The sequence below is a fragment of the Empidonax traillii genome, unplaced genomic scaffold (assembly GCF_003031625.1).
Source record: "Empidonax traillii isolate 1590-97213 ecotype Southwest subspecies unplaced genomic scaffold, ASM303162v1 scaffold1183:size177227, whole genome shotgun sequence".
NCBI classification, from domain to species: Eukaryota; Metazoa; Chordata; class Aves; order Passeriformes; family Tyrannidae; genus Empidonax; species Empidonax traillii.
In genome coordinates, this window is record NW_020956376.1 from 51,381 (window position 1) to 74,775 (window position 23,395).

Genomic DNA, 23,395 nt, shown 5'->3' on the forward strand with positions numbered 1-23,395 from the left:
TTGCTGGTTATGGGTAGTCTGTTGCTAGGCCAAGAGCCTAACTCTGAACATCCTCTCCTTCCTCTCTCCTTAATGCAGGGGTTGGCACATCTTCATGCCCATCATGTGATCCACAGGGATATCAAAGGGCAAAATGTGCTGTTAACAGAGAACGCAGAAGTGAAACTTGGTAAGTAGGCACACAAAGCCACTTCCTCATTCATTCAGTCTTTGGTTTTATGATGTTCTCAAATTAATTTCATCATTTAGGAGCCCCACAACATGTTTTCTAGCATGAATACTTTGTCACTGCTTCCCTGTGGATTGACAGCCTGCATGTATTTCCTCCTGCTTTGGGAGGATGGAGCACAGGTTGTTGAAGAATTTTGTCAGAAGATGTTGGCTTTCATGCCAGAGAATCAGTGATGGGATCATTTTGTTTACCCTGCTGAGCTGTGTGTGACTTGAGTTTGTTCTAATTCCCTTTATTCTGGACTTGGGAAGTGACAGGAATCTCTCTCATATTTGACTTTAATTAAAATAGCACCTGCTGTTCAGGTTCTGGACACAAAAATATGATCTGGACAGCACTCTCAAGGGAGCTGCAGCATCGAGTTCAAAACACAGTTCCAGCTCTGGCATGCCTGCCGAAAATGATGCTCATCCCTGGCCTCTTCTGTCCCTACCAAGTGGACATACTCTTTTTTTCTTCCTCTCTAATTTGTCTCTTTCAGTTACTGCACATGTCAACCTTCTGTGTTTGTATCACGCTACACTCACCACCTTTTTTTCGTTAAATATAGAGCCATGCTGAAGCCCTCCCACCCAGCCCACATCCCTTCTGTTTTGCATTACACCTTCCTGCAGCACAAGGCACGGGAAGATGTCCCGGCTGCTGGAGGAGGAAGCTCTCGGTAGAGCTTTCTTTTGTTTTGTCCAAAATGGAGCACAGTAGCTTCCAAATCATTGCTCCCACTGAGCTTGTCTACACCCGTTTGTCAGTGTCACTTGGCTGATGGATGCAGTGAAGCTGACACAGGCAGCTACTGGTACAGAAAGACATATAGCACTGGTTGTCAGCAGGGAGAACTGAAGGGTGGAAAACGCCCTTGTAATATATATAATTGCATTGTAATGAAATGGGCATCTCTTTCTCACGTGCGCTCAAAGTTAGCGCTCCTTGAGTAATCCCTCCTCTTTTGCTGCCACTGATGCTTCTGCTCTGTCATCAAAGCAGAGACCAATTCCCTGAACAACAGATTATTTTTTTTTTAGAGCAGAAAATGTGGTGAGCCAAAAGAGAGATTCAGAAAGGTGTTTATGAATGCAGTTTTCCCACAGCATGAGAGGTGCCTTTGGGAAATGGCTCTTTCTATATAGACAAAGATGCTTGACTTCACCGTGTGGGAAGGGAATAGCACTTTCTCAGCCTCACAGGCAGTATTTTTGCAGCTGTGCTCTCCCTTCTGTCCAGGCAGACAAGTGAGAGGTGCAGGAGAGATGATCATACACTGCCATGTTCCCTGACACTTGTGGCCCAAGCACACTGCGTGTGAACCACATGGGCTTATTTGCCTCAGGATTAATCATTGTATTTTTCCTCAGCATGGTCCTCCCACGTGGAACATCTACAGGGTTTTGTTTCCAAATCACTTTACGAAAGTAATCGCTGCATTGTTTTTCGTCTCTTACTTTATTTTACTCTTTTCCCACCCACAGTGGATTTTGGTGTGAGTGCTCAGCTGGACAGGACAGTTGGCAGGAGAAATACTTTTATTGGGACTCCGTACTGGATGGCTCCAGAAGTTATTGCCTGTGATGAAAATCCAGATGCTACGTATGATTATAGAGTAAGAGAGTCCTGTTCAAAGAAAAAACCCCAAACAAACACTTGCAGTATAAATGTCCATGAATGATGGCAGTTTCTGAGACTTATGCTTTGTAGGAGTAATAACTAGTATAGTTATATTATATAATACAGTTATATTCTTATTACAGGAGTACAAGGTATTGATACTGTCAAATTGTGACCTTTAACAGTTGTTGTTGTTTGTATTATCGCAGCTTTCAGACATAAGGGAGTACAGGACTTCAGGGTGCTGTAGGTGCTTAGAGAAGGCAAAAAAGAGTTTAACTGGAAATGCTTATGTTCTCAATTTGTGTAATGGTTGTACATTAAATTGTGTTAGACTCCGTCCCAGTTATTGTAGTAACCCAGAACAATACATTTTAGGTGTTGCCTTAAATAGAACCACCGTCTGGAGAGCCAGTGAGGTACAGAAGGAGCTCTTAAAACTATTTCTGTGTTCAGGAGACATATACAAGTTGATAAAAATTTATCCATCACAACACTTCTTGACAAAGATCATTCTTTACACTGTTTGGTGCAAACCAAAGATTTAGTTACTGCAAAACTGTAATTGTCTTGATGGTGTTTGCACTACCCTTAAGAATATGAAGTATAGGTATTTGAAGTTAAATTTTTCTAGTGAAAGCGTACTGTAATCTTAAAAGTTGTTCTGAGCTGACTTTAATGAGAGCACAAAGAAAGAAAAAAAGGGGAAATAAACTTTTTTAGAAGTACTTACTTGGACTAATTTAGTGTTCCAGCTTTTAACCAAGGGCAACAAGAATATCAGAAAGCCAGGGATTAAGGCCCTAGAGCTGAATATCAATTATATCAATTAATTATATCAATTTGCTGAGATTGATAATGGTTTTAGTTATCAGTATGTTTGTGTATGTCTAAATCTGTTTAAAAACCCAGATTATGTGAATTAATGTTTTTGTATCTTTTGACCAAGATTGGTCAGATTGATCCTATTTCTCATTATTTAATTGCTTTTTACATCCATCATCTCACTGTACTAAAGGTAATGCTTTAAATCTTTGCAGGTGGAGTTATTAGTAAGAAAGATTTGGTATTAAATGATCTAATAAAATAGAAAAACTCCCTGTAATATTTGTAATGCAGTAGTGATGTGAAAAACAACTCCTGCCTCTGAAAAACCTGTTTATTGTTACTGGTGGAGCCTATAGGGCACACTCTCCCAAAAAAATTCATGGTTGAAAGATTCTGTAAGGTCGTGAGGTTGTGCAATTTAGCTTAAATGGCTGAATTGGACTAAAAGAAAAGATTACCTTGCTGTGTCTGAAAGTACGATTGTTGGAAGTGTTTTTCTGCTTGTAGTACATGAAGGTCTTATTTGCTCATTAGTTTTAAGCAATTGAAAATAAACACAACACTATTATGACCAGACATGACAACTACTTTGCTCAAGAACAGCTCTCTTTCACAGCAGCCTCCTCCAGCACTTTGCCTGTTAAGCCATGGCAGTCTCTGGAGTTGGTTCCTTGCCAGAATCTTCCGTCTTTTGCCCGTGTTTGACCTTCCTGGCTCTCGTTCAGGCTCCCCCTAGTCAGAGGTGCTGGCCAGAGGCGGTACCTTGAAAGGCTCCTGCTGAAGGACTCTTGTTCTGTAAAGCTAGGATGGTAGGGGTGGAGTGTTATCTTTGGTACAGACAGAGGTGAAGTAAATGTTGTGAACCTCTGCCTTTTCAGTGGTGTTGGTGACTAATTCACCTCTCCTTTTTAACATGGGACAGTATTTTCCTTCTGTTGCTGCTTGTTGTTTGTGTACCTGAAGAACCCTTTATTGTAGTTTTTGGTACCTCTGGCCACTTTAAATTTGAGCTAAGCTTTTGTTTTTATAACTGCATCTCTACACACCCTGGCAATATGCTTGTTCAGTCCTTTTTAAATAAGAGAATATTGGATACTGTTGTTTCACAGGCTGAGATTTCTGGCAGATGTATTTGCCGTTGTCACAATGTGAATATATTTTTATGTGTTATTAGAAAAGGTTGTTTGCACACTCTGTAAGAATAGATGCTTGTGTTTCTGCATATACATATGCATTATGTGAAAAGTAGGATTTTATTATACTATTACAAGAAAAAAGTACCTTGCATTATTGAACTAGCCATGGTATTTGGTTTCAGCCTCACCTACAGGGCCTCTCTAAATAGTACTCTCTTACTGTCTGAATGGGCAAATCCACCTACTAACATATGGTCTCTCTCTTTTTATGCAGAGTGACCTTTGGTCATGCGGCATTACAGCCATAGAGATGGCAGAAGGAGCTCCCCGTAAGTGATATGTGTGCTTCTCCAGGGGACTGATTAAGACTGAAACATGTACTTGGGTGGTGCTGGTTGTAATCTAAGCCTAGGTTTGAGGTTTTTGAAAGTAGCCTCATGTTATTTCTGTTCTCTTTGGTTTTGTCGGCTCTATAAATATAAAATCCCGTAAATAGCAGTGCTTTTGATAAAGATAGGATTGTGTTTAAGCACTACAGTGCAGACTACAGTAATTTAATTTCTATAGTAGGAATATTTGGAAGCTAATCGAGCGTCTGACTTCCTTCCTATGGCTAGTATATTGTGTTTTGGAGTTGTGTCACAATTTGTCTATGGCCTGGCCTGGAATACTGAAACCTCAGCTGGGGAGAGCGTCAGTGGGGCCTTGAGGAAACAGACTTTAATGAAAAGAACATCTGTAGCAATTGTTTCTGTGTTGGCTTTCTATTGGTCTGGATAATGCTAACATTGCTTCTCTTTTTGTTTCCACTTGTCAGTCGGTGGTGTTGGTCTTCCTTAGCAGTGACATGACTTAGAGTGTAAATCCATCTTCAACACAAAGCATTGAACTTAAGTATCCTCAAGCAGGGATCATTGTCAGTTCATATGGATGTTTTTTGAGAGGGAAATCGGAAACCAAAAATGCACAACTTTTTAATAGGTTCTTTTCCTTTCACATAGTTCTTTCGGAATATCAAGGCAGACAGCAGATATGTGAGGAGGACAGAAACATTTGAAAAGAAAAAAAGTTAGGCATGATATTTTGGCTTTTAATGATAGTTTTTATGGAAGTCCATATTGAACTTCTAAATATACTTACCCTCACCTTCAGATGGAGCTCTGTATTTAAAAAATAACAACCTAAGATACCTAAGAGTAAGTTAATTTTTTTACACCTAAAAAAACTACCACCACACTAAAGCTCAGCTTGAAACATCTGTCTTTGAAATAATCATGTTGAAATAAAGTATTGATATTTCCTGGCTAAAAAATGGTCATTTCATTATAGCTGCTACCTGATTTTTGTTGTTGTTGACTTTAATGTAAGATCTATAAGTCAAATCACAATGCTCTTGTGTTGATTCATGTTTTAGGAAGTCTGATGATTTCGTTTTAAGGGTTTTTTCCCTTCCTAATTTGTGCACATTTGCATGAGTGCCCATGTGAGAGCTGCTCCCAGGACACCTCAGCTAGTGCTGTATTAAGTGTTTGAGCTCCCCCTTGACCTCCTTTCTGCCATACCTTTTTGTTCATTGCATTGGGTTGCCTGGATGGCTTTCAGGCAAAAGCTGTGCCTGTGGGCTTTGTAAGCCTAGAATTGGAATTTTTTTTTCTTTTTTTCCCAAACCAAAGCAGAGCTTGACCCCTCTTTGTGTAAAAGCACAAGAGGATCATTTCATAAGTAAGCAAAGTTCTAATGTAAATGCTGAACAGCTCCTGTCCTCTGGCATGTGAGCCTACCTCCTCCTCCAGTGGCTGTGGAAGAGTCCATCTTTAAGCTTGGAGCTCTTCTGGGATCCCCAGACATTCAAGGAGCTTCATTGTCAAGACTGTGGCCCCTTATTTTTGAGTCCAGAATTCACTTTACATCAGTTTGTTTCTCCTGAATTTCTGTTGTGTGGAAAGTGTCACCTCTTCCTGCAGTGATCACTCAGGCTGAGACTGATGGTGCAAGAGGTCAAACATAGGAAGATGGTTAAAACAGAAGATTTGCTCCTAGTGACTTTTCTTGGGCAGCTTCTCTCCCTGCTCCCTTATTTTCCTATATTGCTTTGCTATGGGACGTGAGGAAAGGCTGTTGAGCAGAGTTCCTGGGCTACCATTAAATGTCCACTGAAAGCAACAGAACTTCTTTTGACAAAAGTTATGGGCTTGCATTTCAGTTCTGTAGGGAATACTTTTTTGTGATACAGACACTCCTGTGCTTCAAAACTGTCATGCCTTGGAGTGAAGGAAATACCTAAATCTGGAGAGTAGAAATGAAGCATCCTCCGTAATGGGAGCAAAGGGCAGGTGGAGGGAAGATTTTATGAAACAGTAACTGTCATTGTTCCCTTCTGCCATCATCATCTCCCAATGTTTTATTGACTGGAAAGTCAATAAAAAAGTTAAATGACGTGGGGCTAGAGGAGGGCTGTGCTCAGATGTTCCCATCATGGTTAATTCTGAAAGTTAATCCGTGCTTCTATCTCTTTCTCTTTTTCTGGGCTATCCTTGGCATATTGAGCTGTGGAATTTTTGTAATTTTGGGCTAATTCCATTTAGCTGTGTTGTTATCTGCACCTGCTGCACGTATGCTTGGGATGGGGGAAATGATTGTGGAAGCTGAAGTCATAGTATTGACAGAGAGCAACTAAACCAGTGTCTGTATGTCTCTGGTTTTGTTTTCTTCCCTTCAGCACTTTGTGACATGCATCCCATGAGGGCACTCTTTCTGATACCCAGGAACCCCCCGCCACGGTTAAAATCCAAGAAATGGTATGTATTAGTTATGTCTTGCTTGTAGCATTTTGTAGCATGATGTTTTCTTGTGTCACATACAGTTTTGTGACCACTTCCACAGAACTGTAAAGGAAATGAAATTAGCAAAAATCTCTGTTATCTTTTGTACCACTGAATCAAAGCATGAAATAAAATTCTTGTGTTATTTAGCTCTGTTTGTCTCAGAGAAATTTTATCTGGAATTGTGCAAAAATTGCTCCTTGACAGAGCAGCATCTGTATTTAGGTGACAAATGGATCCATATTTTAAAAAATAAATTCCTGCAGCACTCTTAATATGCAGTATGTTTTCTCAGATGTATCATAACACAGAAACAGAACAGTACTATAGTGTTCTAGTTGCTAAATAGAAAGGAACTATTAAAACTAATGAAGGCTTTTACTATAATTATTGTAAATGGTTGGAATTGAGTGCACGCTTCTTGCCAGCTGAGAAGAATCCATTAGTATCGGAGGATTTCCTCCCAGTTACTGGTTACAACTGGCACATATGAAAAAAAATACTCCCTAGAAAGAGTTTTCTTATGGATTGAATGTGATCACAGGATGCTGTGATCCTGTCAAAATAATGAAGCGGTTTGATTGCCAATTCAATATCAACATAATATAAACTTGACTTGCTTGCTTGGCTTGGTCTTTACCTGGATTGACTTATTTATGCACTTGTACTGTTAAGGCATACTCCCTCTCATGCTTCCCTTCTACATATATTAAAGGAATAGAGATGCATATACAGTATTTGCATAAGCCTTTCATTAGCCTTTTTATGTAAAATAATAACACTTAAGGCATGAGGAATAAAAAAATCTAAACAACCAAGTAACCTCGAATCCTGCTTTTTTGATTACAGTAGGAGAGTGAGCTGATGGATGGAAACCATTGTTTTTACATTTAACCACGTAGTGGAGATGTTTGCTCTCAAAGCTCTGGAGTAGTTTGAGAGCACCTGCCTGTTACAAAGTGACTCTGGTCAAAGCCAGTGCTGCTGTGACTCAGCTGTTTTGATAGTGTGCACAGTGGCAGGTTATGAGAAAATGGGCCAAGTGATGAAAAAATCTGGAATCATCATAGAATGGCGTGAGTCAGAAGTGACTTTAAAGATCATCTAGATCCAAGTCCTGCCATGGACAGGGATGCCACCCACTAGTTCAAATAGCTCAGGACCCCATCCAATCTGGCCTTGAGCACTTCCAGGGATGGGGCATCTGCAGCTTCTCTGGGCAGCCTGTTGCAGTGCCTCACTGCAGTTCTGAATATTTCCAGTATTGTCATTTTGTAAGGCAGCTTCTTGGTGACTTCTTTCTGGAGAGGTCTTCTTTCAAGAGTTCAAATGAAGTGCAAAATTAGGAAGGTGGTGATGCAGCTTAGCTAACTCCCGTACCCTGTCACTATGCTGTGTGCAGTTCACAGCCTTAAATTGTGTCAGGGAGAACTTGACCCCAGGTGCATGAACAGACAACACTGATCAACACCCACCAGTTGTTCTATAAGAATTTCTTTGTGTGACTCTTCAGGTAAAAATTAAAATAATCTGAAATTCTAGCAGATCTAACTATGTAAGCCCAGGTGCATACAAAGGCAGTGAGTGAGGTGCTGCACGTGCTGGTCATGGCAGACACAATTCTTCTGACTTCTGACTTCATGGCTATCTGTAGCAGGCGTTCCCTTAGATAGCATGGGCAGGTGGAGGCACACCAGAGCTGCCCTGCCTCTGCTCCAAGCAAGCTGGATTCTATCCAGTTCTGATCGAGAAGTAGCAGAGCTGGGTTTGCATGATTTACCTTTGCTAACAGATCCTGACTTTCAGGGTAATTATGCCTGTGAAAGAGGGCACATTACTGTGAGGCTGTGCCTAAGCACTGCAGGTATGTTCATGTTACCCTGTGTCCCTCCAGCCCTGTGCCCATCCAGCTCAGCTTATCTAGAAGACAGTCAGCTCTGTTTACAAGGTATACTTGAAGGCAGCACTTGTACTGTCCTCTGAGATGGGATGCTCTTTGAGGAAAGGAATTAGACTTCGAAGAAGAACAGATAAAAAATGTTTCAGCTGAGTTTTACCTGTCACTTAATTTTGATTCGTTTTTTTTTTTCCTTGCTTTCTCAGGTCGAAAAAGTTTTTCAGCTTTATAGAAGGTTGTCTAGTGAAGAATTACATGCAGCGACCTTCTACAGAACAACTGTTGAAACATCCCTTTATACGTGACCAACCAAATGAAAGGCAAGTCCGAATCCAGCTTAAGGACCATATAGACAGGACCAGAAAGAAGAGAGGAGAGAAAGGTATGCAGCTTATAAAAATCAAGTATTTCAGCTTGTCGAAAGTACATATTTTTGTCCTGCTTTGCATTCTAAATCCGTGCCCCTAGAAAAGCTCCAAACCCAAATCCTTAAAAGATTCTTTTTTTTAATTCGTAATTTGACTGTCAGCAGGCTTCTGTATGTTGTTCTGTCCTTTACAGAGAAAGTATCAATTTCAAGTGCTGTGTTTTCTGATACAGTTGAGTATCTCACTTCTGGGCCACTGCCTCTTCCATACAAGTGTTAAATGGTATTTAGGAGGATATACATGCATTTCCCATTTTTGATCTGTGGTAGTTTCATTTCCTGGAATGGTGCCATAAATCAGACTCGCACAAAATGACCCATCACAAGAGCTCTATAAGCAAATGTCTGGGGTAGCCTTTTCTCTTTGTTCAGGTGCTGCTGAGGTGTCTTGTCTTACATATGAAACCTGGTGTCATTTAGGGAGCTTGCTGGAACTCTTCTGTGCTGCTTTACAAATCTGGGAAGACGGGGTATAGAATGAGTTCTAAGGTCTGTGATAGATCTTCTCACTGAAGGGTACATGAAGGGGTTCACTGAGGTGCTACTGCAACCCTGCACTGTCCTAAAAGTAAAATAAGTGCTATCTAGGCCTTTGTTTCTTTTCTGTTAGATGAGACGGAGTATGAATATAGTGGAAGTGAGGAAGAAGAGGAGGAAGTGCCTGAACAAGAAGGAGAGCCAAGGTAATGATTGCTATTGGGATGGCTCAGGGCAGTCTGTGCCAAGTTAGTCTAGAGGTCTGTGATTATAAATCAGGAGCAAGCTAAATTTCTCTCTTATTAAGTGAATGCACAAGCCACACAAACCACTCAAAAGGTTTGAATACCTATGATGTGACTGCTAAAGGCTTTAAAGCTCCCCCTCCTATGGCTTAGAGCTAACAAGCTCTGGATGGAGGGAGATTTTTGGCAAATATGATTGATCAGGGTCTCCACAATGTCAGCATTGGTCCTTATTTTGCTTGGCCTCATTTCACACCTTCCACTGAGAGTGTGTATTTAACACGCATCCATCTTAAATTTGCTTTGAAAGAAACAAGATAAATCTTTACCATCACGATATATTTTAAGAATGTCCCCCTGCTTTGGAAAAGGTATGTAATGGCTCATCGGGCTTTATTGTACAGGAGGCTTTAACTTCCTCTTGTTACAGTTCCATTGTCAATGTGCCTGGAGAATCAACCCTCCGACGTGATTTCCTGAGACTGCAGCAGGAAAACAAGGAACGGTCCGAGGCCCTTCGGAGACAGCAGCTGCTCCAGGAGCAGCAGCTCCGTGAGCAGGAGGAGTACAAGAGGCAGCTGCTGGCAGAGAGGCAGAAGCGCATCGAGCAGCAGAAGGAGCAAAGGAGGCGGCTAGAAGAGGTAAAAACAAGAGACTGGAGTCTGGGGGGCAGAAGCCCCTCTTCCACTTGTGTTTACCATTTCTGTGCCCATTTAAAAAGAGTTCCCTGTAGCCCCAGCACTCCTCAGGAAGGAAAACTTGTGAAAATCCACCTGCAAATGCAGAGCAAAGCACTTAAATCCATTACTGGCTACTTGAATATAAGCTGTCTTCCCAAGCATTTGAATACCCAGCAGCTCCAATGGAGACAACAGGAGCCAGAGCTGTGTTGTTTAAAGGTGTTTCTTGGGGGGCAGCTGTGTCTTGGTCTCTGTTTAGACTTTAGGTAGCTGGAGAGAACAGGAGACATTAATTATTCCCAGATGGATTTTTTTCTCAAGAGTATTTCTGGTGGGCAAGGGGGGCATAACATGTCTCAAATTTCCCTTTAAATCTTTCTCAAACATCTGTGCTTGGCATTTATTCTTGGAGGTAGAAGCCTATTTTTTGATGTATTACTCTCTCATGCATATTAGCTTAATGACTAAAACTCACCTAGATCATAGAATCATAGAATGGTTTGTATTGGAAGGGGCCTTTAAAGGTAGATCTATAAATATGTTTTATAATCAGTGTTAAAATTGTAATTCTCCAAGAATTACAAATATGTAAACCATACATTTGTGATATGGTGAGGAGGCAGTTTCTATATGCTGCTGGAAGATAAAGTGAATGTACATGTTCAATATTGTTCTGTCATACTTGTCACCTCCGAAGATCTCGTGTGCATTAATATATATGTATGTAGATGGAATATGCAGTGTGAGCTTCAGAGGTAGGAGGATTTCAAAACAGCTCTTCAGGGCAAAGCTGGGTATGACACAGAGCTGAAGTGAAACCAATCTTCTGGCTCTTCAGGAAGTGCCGGGTCAAATTCCAGTCGTCCTTAAATGACCTCTTGCTTGAGTCTCTGTTTCAAACGTTCACTTAGCAATGATGGAAAAACTACACCCAGTCTGGTTTTCCAAATTCTAGTAATGTTTAATGAGGACACAACCAGGACCAAATGTTGATTTTGCATCCCATGATGTGTTTGCATAACAAATAATACAAAGTTCCAAATAGCTTTCCAGGTCACATTATGCTCCTTATCCCTCTTTTTCAGTGTGCAAATGAGTTAAGTGCTGCTGTAAGGAGAGGTTGGTAGCTAAGATTCAGCCACACATGAATCCAGGAGGAGGGACAAGGGGAGGAATATTAACTCCGTTTCTCTTCTGTTTCTTCCCCACCCTGCTGAGAATGCCAAGATAAACATCGTAGCACTTCCAAGTGTTTTTAGACTCTGTAGCAATTTTGTGGGGGGAACAACTAATAAAAAAAGACACTAGAAAAATATGGAAATAAAATATTGGTATTGACAAAGGTGGGTGAAGTTGAGAGACTGTTTAGCCTCTAAAATTTTTCTTAGTGTGGGAGTCAATAGTTTCTCTTAAATGCCACTTTAATCTCTAAGGTTCTGCAGGCAGCATTTTTTTGTTGAGGAAGAGGATTACAATTAAATTATCTAGGTCATTTAACTTTAGTAATCAGTGCAACTCTTAAAATCCGGATTTCTTATTAAAATAAAGGACGTGCTGCTGCTAGTAGTGGAAACAAAGCAATGCACCGTTTTCCTTGCATGGGTTGAACTTTTTGGGGCAATTGCAGATATCATAACAATGAGCAACTGAAAAGAGAAGGCAGTTACCTGAAAGTTGTGTTTAATCCGTCCTGCTTTTTAAAATACAAACCAAAACTGACAGCTTCCATATCCACAAGACAGCATGTAATGTAGATTGATGTATTACTGTATAAGGTTGCACAGTAAACCATGTAAAATTTTTAAGATAGAAGTTTTTTACCTCATATTGGTCTGTAACCTCTGCCTGGTTCCCCCTGAGGCATAAATATGAATGATTAGTTATCATCATTCAAAAGGTTTCCTTTTGCAAGTGAAGGAGTGGGCATATTGTTCCTAAAGTGGATTAAAAAAAAGCTTCACATTTAGCTTTCAATAAAAAAAAACATTTAGTTTGTTGGATCTTGTGTTGGAAAAATCTATGATCCCAAGTGATTTTTAACAAAATAGCAGCCAAAACAAGCTCTTTCAGATGGGGGAAGGGTGGTAGACATATATTTAGATAAACATCAGTGTTGTGACACAATTGAAGGCCAAAATATTGGAATGTTGTCACTTTGTCCTTAACTCACCCCCCCTGTTTTGATGAAGCCAGTAAACAATGAAGAGCTTGGTAATGGGAGTTAAGATTAGTGTCAGGCATTGAATCTCAGGGCTTCCATAGCTTTGTTGATATTTTTACCAAGCCTTGCTTTCTTGTAATTTTTCCTTGTGTAAAGTAAGTTTATGTTTGCATATACTCAGTTAATATTCTTTGTTAGAATTTTATGTATTAGATAATCTTCCTGGACAAGTTGCATATACTTCCCCCCCTCCCTGCTTCCTAAATTAAAATTGAGGGCTTGTTCTTACAATGCTGGCACAGAGCCTAGACAGTTTTGACCAAGACTGTAACAGGAACGGTGTTTAGGACATTTGCCAAAAACTGTAATTCTCAGCAGTATTAGAGAAAAGATTGCTTTTTAAAAGGCGTATAGGTGACTTCTAAAACTCATTGTTCCAGGAACCTTGTAATTTGTGTGTTCCTGAGAAGGTGAAATGATGCGTGGTCAAAGTATAGGAAATGACCTGAGACATTTTGGGATGGGTTTTATTTGTCCTACGCTCAACCCTCCTTTAAAAGTTATATAAAGACTATCAACTAAAATGTTTCTACACAAATCCACACGACATGAGGAACAAACAAGAGGAGATCAAAAGTTTTGACCCAGTCCCAGAGATTTGGCATCAGTGGCATAAATGAAACCTGATAGGATGAGTCTGTGACTGAAGTGCCCTGTTGGATAGTTACAGGCTCTTCAGGAAGGATCTGCAGGGCAGCGCAGAAGAGGCAGAGGGATGGCACTTTGTGTAATAGAAGGGTTAGAAGGTATGGAGCTCACAGTTGGCAGTGGCACAGTGGAGAGCCTCTGGGTGAGAATCAAGGGGCAAACAAATGCGGATGTCATCGTGGGAGTCTGCTGTAGGCCTCCCAGCCAGGACACTGACAAATTATTCTTTGAGGAACTAAGGGGCACTTCCAAGTGAACTGCCCTTGTCCTTATGGGGGACTTCAACTTGCCAGAAATTAACTGGGATCATCGCACAGCTGGTAGAACCCAGGCCGGAAGATTCCTAAAAAACCTGGATGGCAACTTTATGGAACAGATCCTAAGGGAGCCAACTGGGAAAGACGCCCTCCTTGATCTGTTGCTTGTCAACAGAGTGGGTCTTGTGAGTGAAGCTGAGATTGGTGGCCACAGCGACTATGAAGCAACTGGTTTAAAGTCTTAGTTGACAGGAGGAAAAGTGCCAGCAACACTTCAACTCTGGGCATGAGGAGAGCAGACTTCAGACTGCTCAGGGAATTAGTAAGTAAAGTCTCCATGAAAAATGTTTTTGCAGGTGCTGGGATCCATTAGTGGTGGTCACTTTTTAAAAATCACCTCCTAAGGGTGCAGGAGCAGCAATTTCCAAATGTTACAAGTCAAGCAGGTGAGGCAGAAGGCCAGCTTAGCTGAACAGGGATCTTCTCTGGAAATAAGGCAAAAACAAAGGTGTATGCCTAGTGGAAGCAAGGTGAAGTGACATGGGAAGAATACAGAGATGATTCTTTCTGCTGTAGAGAGAAAATTCGTGCAGCCAAAGCTGAACTAGAGTTGAAGCTGCCAGGAATGAGGGGACCAATAAAAGGAATTTTTTCAAATCTATTAATGGCAGTAGACGGTATAGAAATATCATTGGCTCACTGCAGGATGAGGATGGTCATCTCACAAACAGGGACAGAGACTAGGCAGAGGTGTTTAACGCTTTCTTTGCCTCTGCCTTCAACATGGATGAGGGGCCAAGGGGGTCTCAGTGCCCTGAGCTGGAAGACCATGACTGCAAGAATGATCAGCTCTCAGTTGACCCTGAAATTGTGTGACCTGCTGCTCCAACTGGATCCCTGCAAATCTGTGGAGCCTGATGGGATTCACCCAAGGATCTTCAAAGAGCTGGCTGATGTCACCACAAAACCTCTCTCAATGATTTTTGAACAGTCTTGGGAATCTGGACGTATCCCAACTGACAGGAACCTGGCGAATGTTTTCCCAATTTCCAAGAAGGACAAGAAGGAGGACCTTGGAAACTGCAGGCCTGTCAGTCTCACTTCAGGGACTGGTAAAGTTCTGGAGAAGATTATTTGAGGAAGTATTGAAAAATACCTGAAAAACAACACAGTCATCAGTCACAGCTAGCATGGCTTCGTGAAAGGAAAGTCCTGCTTATCAAACCTGATTTCCTTTTATGACAAGGTAACCCACCCAGCTGATTAAGGGAAGTCAGTTGATGTAACCTTTTTGGATTTCAGTAAAGCTTTTGATACTGTCTCTCCCAGGATCCTTCTGTACAAAATATCTGGCACACAGCTGGGTTAACACATCATGTGGTGGGTGAGCAATTGGCTCAAGGGTCGAGCACGAAGGGTAATAGTGAATGGGGTGACATCAGACTGGTGACCTGTCACTAGTGGGGTTTCACAGGGCTCCATGTTGGGCTCTGTACTCTTCAACATCTTCATGAATGACTTGGATGCAGGACTGGAAGGGATACTAAGCAAGTTTGTAGATGACGCAAAGCTGGGAGGAGCTGTTGACTCCCTCGAAGGCAGGGAGGCCCTGCAGAGAGACCAACAAATTAGAGAACTGGGCGATCACCAAACATATGAAGTTCAACAAGGGAAAGTGCTGGATTCTGCACCTGGGATGGGACAACCCTGGCTGTACATACAGACTGGGGAATGAGATGCTGGAAAGCAGTGACATGGAAAGGGACCCCGGAGGTGGGTCCTGGTTGATGTCAAGTTGAATATGAGTCAGCAGCGCCCTGGCAGCCAGGAGGGCCAACCATGTCCTGGGGGGCATCAGGCAAAATATCACCAGCTGGTCGAGGGAGGGGATTGTCCCGCTCTGCTCCACACTGGTGCAGCCTCACCTTGAATGCTGTGGCAGTTTTGGGCACCACAATATAAGGAAGATATTAAGCTCTTAGCGAGTGTCCCAAGGAGGGCAACGAAGGTGGTGAAGGGCCTTGAGGGGAAGCTGTATGAGGAGTGGCTGAGGTCACTTGGTCTGTTCATGCTGGAGGAGACTGAGGGCAGACCTCATTGTAGTTACAACTTCCTTGTGTGGGGAAGAAGAGGGGCAGGTGCTGATCTCTTCTCTGTGGTGACCAGTGACAGGACCTAAGGGAATGGTCTAAAGTTGTGTCAGGGGAGGTTTAGGTTGGATATTAGAAAACAGTTTTTCACTGAGAGGGTGGTTGGGTACTGGAACAGGCTCCCCAATGAAGTGGTCACAGCATGAAGCCTGATGGAGTTCAAGTAGTATTTGGATGAGACTCCCAGGCACATGGTGTGACTCTTGGGGTTGGCCCTGTGCAGGGCTAAGGGTTTTACTTGATGATCCTTGTGTGTCCCTTCCAACTCAACATATTCTGTGTTTCTGTGAGGTATATAAGTAAGTGTTTAGATAGTTTAAACAAGAAAGCTGAGCTGTTCTGGCTGATCAAGTCTGGATGATCAAGTTATGTTTCTGTTCAGCAACATGGAGACAACTGCTGGCTATCAAAAAGGCATTTGAATTTGTACTTAACAAAACTGAGTCTGGTTTGGAAAATTCAGAATTGGCTGTGCTGGAATCCCATTCTGTGTGGACCTCCACAGTTCAGGATAACTTCATTAAATGGCACCTCTGTCCCTGGCTATGCGAACCTAAGGGATGTTTTTGAAGTAGTAGGTTATAGCTCCACTGGCAAAGAGTACAGTCCTGTAGAAGCAGATTGTGGAGTACAGTAATTAAAATGCTGAGGACCTCACTCCATACCTTTAAAGACTGGAGGAATTCCTTTGGACTAGCTGAGGTCTAGACTGTGTGCCTGCTTGTGGTTGGAGTGCATCTGCCTTTTTAATTTCATCCAAAAGGAGTGGTTGGCACTCCAAGACATCTTCAAAATATGAAACAAAACTGGATAAGTGGAGATGATTGGATGATTCATTTTAAAAGAGCCCTCCTGATCTGAACAAGATGCTAATGTGGATGTACCTGCGGGCACTTTTTGCCAGGGCTTTGTTTCTTTTTCAGAGGGGGAGATTATTCATATCTGCTTAATTTGAATTGCTTGCAGCTTGGATTGGTGCTGAGTACTTCTGGTTTATCTCTAGTGTGGACAAAGCAAAAGTCTCTTTAATAATCTCTTCTTAAGCTGATACCAGAACTACCTAAATCTTTGTGAAAGAAATAATTAATATATGTATTTATCAATCTGTGAATATAAGACAGAGTAATAATATCTTATGAATTTTAAATTAGAGGATCTATATCTGTCTTCATCATTTCACTGTATGAATGAGGCCCTGAGTTCGTTGGTATGCACCAACTGCATGTATAGTTGTATTGCCCCCTCCTGGTAAATCATGCTTTACTGCGTGGACTTCCAGTTTGGAGATGTCAGGTTCCATTATGAGATCATCATTATTGTACCCTAGAACCAGACAAGGAGCCAGAGTATTGGCACAATGTTTTCTGTGTGGACTTTCTGTTTGTTGTTGTTGTTGTTGTTGTTGTTTGTTTTGTTTTGTTTTGTTTTTTTTTTTTAATGTTACTTGCGTAGTAAATGCCCGTTTTGTGAAATGCAGTAATTTGAGGCAGTATGGGCTCTATCAAAATTCTGTTTTGGTGTGTCTGAAATTTCATTGAAGAGTTCTTGCCCTTACCTTCTGGTCTACAGTTAGCTCCTTAAAAATAAACTTTTCATCTGACATGTGCAAGAAAGTTGGCAATACCATATCCAACTAAAGAAGATCTGAATATACATCCATAATTTTAGGAATCTAGATCTTTACCTGCTGTTTATTGGACAACAATGCTTTATATCAGGCTTTTTGTAGGACATGATAAAAACTATAGTATCTGACAATCACACCAAATTCAGAAGGCCAGTTTTTATGCACAGAAATGACAGTTTCAACTAATGGTTTTCCCTTGTCCCTCTGCCCTCCTTTGTGCAAGCCTAAGAAAACGTGGTGATCAGGGTTTTGATGTGTCCTCATGAGAGAGTTGCCAGGGGCAGTCAGGAAGGCAACCTTGTGCCAACAGAAGGATGGTAGGAAGTCAGCTTAAAGGGCTGCTTCTAGAGGCTTGAGTCAATGCAACTTGCCACCAACCAGCTTCGCCATCGCTATGACAAGATGTAGACTGGGACTCGAGAGAAGGTTGTCACTGTAGGTTACCTTTCCCTGAGCTTGTTAAAAGTAAATTCCATTTTGGGAGTGACCAGTAGTTTGATTCTGAGGTTTCAAAGGCCACATGCAAAGGAAGCGAAGTCTTTCTTTGCCAGCTAGATCTTGGGAATAAGGGGATCATGCAAGATGTTCATGCAGGCTCCTGCAGTGCCAGGTACGTCCCTTCCCACATGCCCAGCAAGGGGCTGAGGCAGTGTCTGATGGGAAGGTGGAAGTGAGGCTGAGAAACCCCATCTCTCTGTGTACTTTGGCACATAGGCAATAGCAAATTTGTGCTTTGGAGATCTGACTTCAATGCATGCTGGTGGCAGAGAATCCTTCTTTCCCTCCCTTTTTTATTTTTGCTGGTTAATAAATATCTATTATTGGACTGAGCTAGATACCTGGATCAAGGTTTGCTTAAAAATCTCATCTTCTAGAAATTGATTTTGTTTATTTTGTGATGCCATGGGAAACCAGCTCTCTTAATCAATCTGTAGTTTCTTTTTCTCACATTAAGTTCAGTTATGTATAATTATTGCTGAATACTTCTGAATTAATTCAAAATGCAGTGAATTTGCCCATCTTCCTTGTAGTGAAATTGTTGCCATCTCAAGATTTGCAATATATCTGCTTAACAATGTCAACACAATATTGTTTGAGTTGATAAATATGCATATCATATTAGCCAGTCAGCAGTGTGCCATCTCTTGCATCCTCAAGGCAACAATATTATTGTACTTCACATCTTAGTTTTCTTAAACAAAGAGCCTGTCAGACTTGATTAGCCAAGAGGCACCTGAATATATTGACTTAAATGTAGAAATTGCTTGACACTGATGTGTATATTCAGAAATAAAAGTGCCTACTTAATCCTTTTACAGTGCTTAAAAAATGAAGGAGGGGAAGCAGTGAAACTTATGAAATGCACCATGTGCTGTAGCTGCCTTGCAGCGCTTTTGCTATTTTTGTATCTGCTTTCATTGAAGAGAGCTTGCTTAAGCACGAGCGAAAAGGCTGGTAAATGGATTTAGTTAGAAGAGATGCAAGAGCAAGGAAGCTGTGTTTCTGAGAAGATACAGAAAATATAGGGTAGAAAAGAGCTTATATCTTGTGGCACAGAAAGGTGGTAGTGAACCCAGGATGATGCTATGGGCCAGGAAGGAGGGTGTCATAGTTACAACGTGGGTGTATTTGAACAGTGGTCTTCCAGAAAGTGGCGTCTTTCCCTGAACTTCAGTTAGTTAAAGAGAACTGGAAAGCAGCCTATATTAAGTGCAACTGCTTCATGAAATCACAGAAGGGTTTGGGTTGGGAGGGACCTTAAAGACCATCTACCTCCATGCCCCCTGCCATGGGCAGAGATGCCTTCCACCACTGAAAGCCCCATCCAACCTGGCTTTGAACACTTGCAGGGTTGGGACATCCACTACTTTTCATGGCAGAAAAGCCCAGAGAACCCCAAGAACCATCTTCCCCCACCCCTCACTCCATGTTTCTTATCCACTGTCATGTCAGTATTGATTCCAGAAGATGGAAAGCCTGTTGATCTTTCATTTACTTCACAGTAATGCAGGATAATGTGCCAAGCAGAGAGTAACACATGTAGATTGACCTTTACTTGTTCAGTTGAGCACAACTATGAAATGCACATCAGTAACTGGATTTGTGAACCCAAATAAAAGCTTAGTCTGCTCTTTCTTGCAAGACTACATGGAGTGCCTTGAGACTGGCAAATCTGTGGCAGCTTTGCTTCAACAGAAATTGGGGATAGTATTGACCTTAACCTAAATGTGATAAGGAATAACCAGTATGTTTTCATTTTTGTCCCTGGGATTAAATTTGTACATGCTATTTTTTGGTTTAAATTTCTTCTATATTTTTTAGCATATTATAGAAACCTATAATGGAAGTAAATGTTGTAGAGATATTTCCAGTTGATAGTTGAAAAGGAGACAGCTGGGTCTTTTGACACTTAGGCAGTTGTGGGAGGGCTGCCTGCGATTTTGAGGTAGGTGGAGTAACTGGATGCTTCTGCTGAAGTGCATGAGGAGTTGGTCACGACTGTATGGGCATTTAAAATGTCTCTTCTAAAGTCATATGTAGCGTTCTGTAGAATTAAATTAATAAGTTCGTGCTTTCTAGAGCTGTTTTCCAGGTTCTTTTCAGACCTGAGCAGACTTATCAGCATCAGTTTGTATTTGAGTCATATGTGGAAGCTTATCTGTGTAAATGTAAAAGCTTAGTTCAACTGTTTTTCCTCTTTTACATATAGGTGCTTTTGATGTTCTGTGAGGGGCTGAGATGTAGTCGGTCACCCTTTTGTCTCTCTTAGGCAAAGTTTTGGGCAGTCCATTAAACTGAGCTTGGATGTTGGGCCAACACCCCCAAATTCGTAGCAGACCATGAACTGTTTTAAGAGAGAAGCTACTTGCAGAAAGTTCAGGTAGCTGTCATTTACTGAGTTAGCTGATTCAGTAGGGCTGATAATTCACTTTTGGCAACATGTAGATAATTTGCTGATGCCAAGAAAGTTGTCGTTGATTAAGATTTGAGTTCAACAGTTGTTCAAAGATTGGGATTTCAGTGTTAGCCTCTCTTGAAGAGAGCAGTGCACTTCCACCCCTCAGTTGTCAGGAATATGGTATGTGACTTCGTGTGTCCGCAAGAAGAAACCAGAGAGAGTATGCGAGGCTGCTTTTAGAGAGAGATGTGTGCTGGCAGTGAGTTAGTTTCCTTGTGGAACACTTGCATAAAATGTTTTGTCACTCAGTTGCAGAGCTTGCCAGTCCTGGTAAATCTCGCTCCACCATAGAAAACAACCCCACCTCTTTCTTTGATAACAACAAAAGTAAAACTTTGTGGTTTCTTTTCCCTTTTTGTAGCAACAAAGAAGAGAAAGGGAAGCTCGAAGGCAACAAGAGCGTGAGCAAAGGCGGAGAGAACAGGAGGAAAAAAGACGTCTGGAAGAAATGGAGAGGAGGCGTAAGGAGGAGGAAGAGAGAAGAAGAGCAGAGGAGGAAAAGAGGAGGGTAGAAAGGGAGCAGGTGAGTCCATGATACAGATATATGTGCAATAGGTTTGTTTCTTCTAAATTCTAATTTAATTTTTTAAGAACTAGTAAACCTAAAGGAGCTTAGAGGCAATCTAACACTAACTCTTTCATCTTTGTTGTCTTTGACAGCAAGTGCACTAACATAGATCGTAGGGCTTTATGGAAAATTCTGGCAGACTCAATATTCCCTCAAAAAAAGACGTCTTGTTGCAGTACTCATTCTAAATTCAGCTCGTGCTCCTGGGCTCGACTAAAAATCGTCAGAATTGGCAAAATCATCACTGGGGCTGAAAATTGTTTCTAGGCTTGTCTTGCTGGATCAATGGTTCTTGCAGGACATGCCCCTGTTCAGAAGGCCTCCCAAGAGAAGGGCAGCTCTGTTGCATGTCAACTTCTGCCACCCAGAATTGGTCAGAGGCTTGTCATGAACTTTGAATAGTCTGAATTTGAGAAGGAATCTTTGAGCTGCAGAGGGTTTTCCTTCTTAAAACTTAAATATACAATTACTCTCTCTCTCTCTATTTAAAATCAGCTCTAATAGTGTATGCCAGTTCAGGCAATAAGTATATCTTGAGTTATGTCAGTGTGCCCTTAGTATATTGAAAGTACAGGTGAGAAGCCTGTTAAACTGTGAAATTCAGCTGCTATATTTATGCATGAAATCTGCATGTTTTAAAATCCCTTAATAACTTTAATCAGGGTGATAATCAGGGCAATACTTCCTGTGCATGTACTGCAAAACACTGATCCCAAATAAAAGGCCAAAACTTCTGTCCTAGAGACTGATTGTAAATTTTCCATTAACCTCGGTAATGCTGAGTTTAGCCCTGATACATCTTAATTTTTTCTTATATAGTCACTGTATTTGAGATCACTGATGATCGTGTTATTGGGGAATTTTATTATATTTGTGTATGTTTCAAAGATTTTTGGGTCAAAAAAGAGAAGACTAACAAATGGGAATAAATATATGGAAAATCTCTAATTACTGCATAGCAATTTGCTTTTGGGCAGACACCGGGTATTCCCCCAGCTGCTTTTTAAACTGTTGAAATGCTAATTACGCACAGTGCCAATAATGACAAATGGTTAATTGATGTGGCCAAGCTGAACCACTCTGAATTTTTATTCTTTTTTTCTAGAAGAAAAGACATGTCTCCTCTTAGAATTTTTGTTAACTGAAACTGTGGCTCAGCCAATGTGCGTAACAACAGTATAGTGTATCTCATCAGTCTGTCACAAGACTTTCTATAACTCCCATCACAGTATCACTGATCCATTAATTTCTTTATGCATACACTGTAAATGTGTGCGTGTGCTTGTGTGTGTGCGCATGCACATGTTACATACTTCCATTAATTGCATGATAGGATGTTACCAGCTTGGGTTTGGTGCTTCAGAGTTTGAGTTCTTCCAGGGGGTAGGTGAAGCAGTGGGTAAATGTCTCGACCTGTTGAGGCTGCAGGTGAAGAGATGGATAGATTGCAAGAGCAAGCGAGTTTGGTCTAATATCTGTTTCCTGGTGGATGTTTGTTTGTGTCATAACCATCGCATAATTCAGCAAGGCTGGCAGTGTTTGCTCAGGAGAAGCTTCTGGTGAGGGCAGCAGGGGAGATGGCAGGGCAGGTCCCAACTGCACTTGGCAGAGCCCCTTTGGGGGAGCTTGCTCCAGCTCTGCCTATACTATGCCTGGCTCTAGCTGTTGCTAACAGTTCATCGCACCAGTGCAACACACTAATGTTTAATACAACTTGCATGTGACTTTGTATTGGCTGTGTTGAGTCAGACTTGCTGTGTTTTAACTTTCCAAAACCTTCAAGTGCATTTTGCTGCTTCTTGAAACCACTTCCAAAATACATGAACGAGCTCTGGCCCGTGCCCGTAACATTTGCAGGAGTGCAAATTTCAGAACAGAAGGGGCCAAAATCCAATGCGTAGGAGGCAGGGCTTCCTAAATTGTTCTGCAGGCACTAATCCATCCTGAAGTGCGTTTCTCATTAAAGCTGAACTGGGGAAGTAGCGTGTGGTGTTCCACCCAGGGGGTTCTGATGCATTCCTTTTGAATAAATTTATTGCTGGGTAATTTCTATGTGACAGGAGTATATCAGGCGACAGCTAGAAGAGGAGCAGCGGCACTTGGAAATTCTACAGCAGCAGCTGCTCCAGGAGCAGGCCATGTTACTGGTAAAGCACTGTATCTGTTTTGTTCAGTAGCTATAGGATCCATTTATCCGACCAGTCCTAGGCTTCCCTCAGTCGGGCACAGCTACACTGACAGTATGACAACAAAGGAGCTTGATTAAAAGGCCATTTATGCTAGCGTTGTGGGCTGACAGGCACATATGAGAAGTGCTGTATGGTCACACTGCTTTCTGGGCAGTAAGAGGAGGCTTTATGTTAAAGTGGAACAGTTCTGGTGTGGTGGTCGAGTTTCTGAACAGACCTTGGCATTCAGTGAAGAACTAGAGTGCTTGTGTTGCAGATCAAAACCACACATGATATGTAAATCCACCCCAGGGTACAATGGCCTAGTGTTGGTCTAAGTCATTGTTTTATGAACTTTACACTGGATTTAGCATAAATAACTCTTTTTCTTTCCCTTTAATAAAAATCAGTTTTGACATAACTCTCCGATCATGTCAAGCTTAGCAGTACT

At 41.5% G+C, this 23,395-nt stretch overlaps 1 protein-coding gene across 12 annotated transcripts in view; it reads left to right on the forward strand.

Annotated features, from left to right (window-relative positions):
• LOC114069082 (mitogen-activated protein kinase kinase kinase kinase 4) overlaps positions 1 to 23,395 on the forward strand; it is a 90,170-nt gene that overhangs the window by 31,559 nt on the left and 35,216 nt on the right. For 11 of the 12 annotated variants that reach the window (XM_027905625.1, XM_027905626.1, XM_027905633.1 and 8 more), the window contains exons 4-12: positions 79 to 169; positions 1,699 to 1,829; positions 4,073 to 4,127; positions 6,518 to 6,596; positions 8,724 to 8,899; positions 9,555 to 9,627; positions 10,097 to 10,307; positions 20,570 to 20,731; positions 22,837 to 22,923. In XM_027905625.1, coding sequence (XP_027761426.1) covers positions 79 to 169; positions 1,699 to 1,829; positions 4,073 to 4,127; positions 6,518 to 6,596; positions 8,724 to 8,899; positions 9,555 to 9,627; positions 10,097 to 10,307; positions 20,570 to 20,731; positions 22,837 to 22,923 — 1,065 coding nt within the window. The remainder of the gene's footprint in view (positions 1 to 78; positions 170 to 1,698; positions 1,830 to 4,072; positions 4,128 to 6,517; positions 6,597 to 8,723; positions 8,900 to 9,554; positions 9,628 to 10,096; positions 10,308 to 20,569; positions 20,732 to 22,836; positions 22,924 to 23,395) is intronic. The other variant, XM_027905631.1, reaches the window with a different exon arrangement.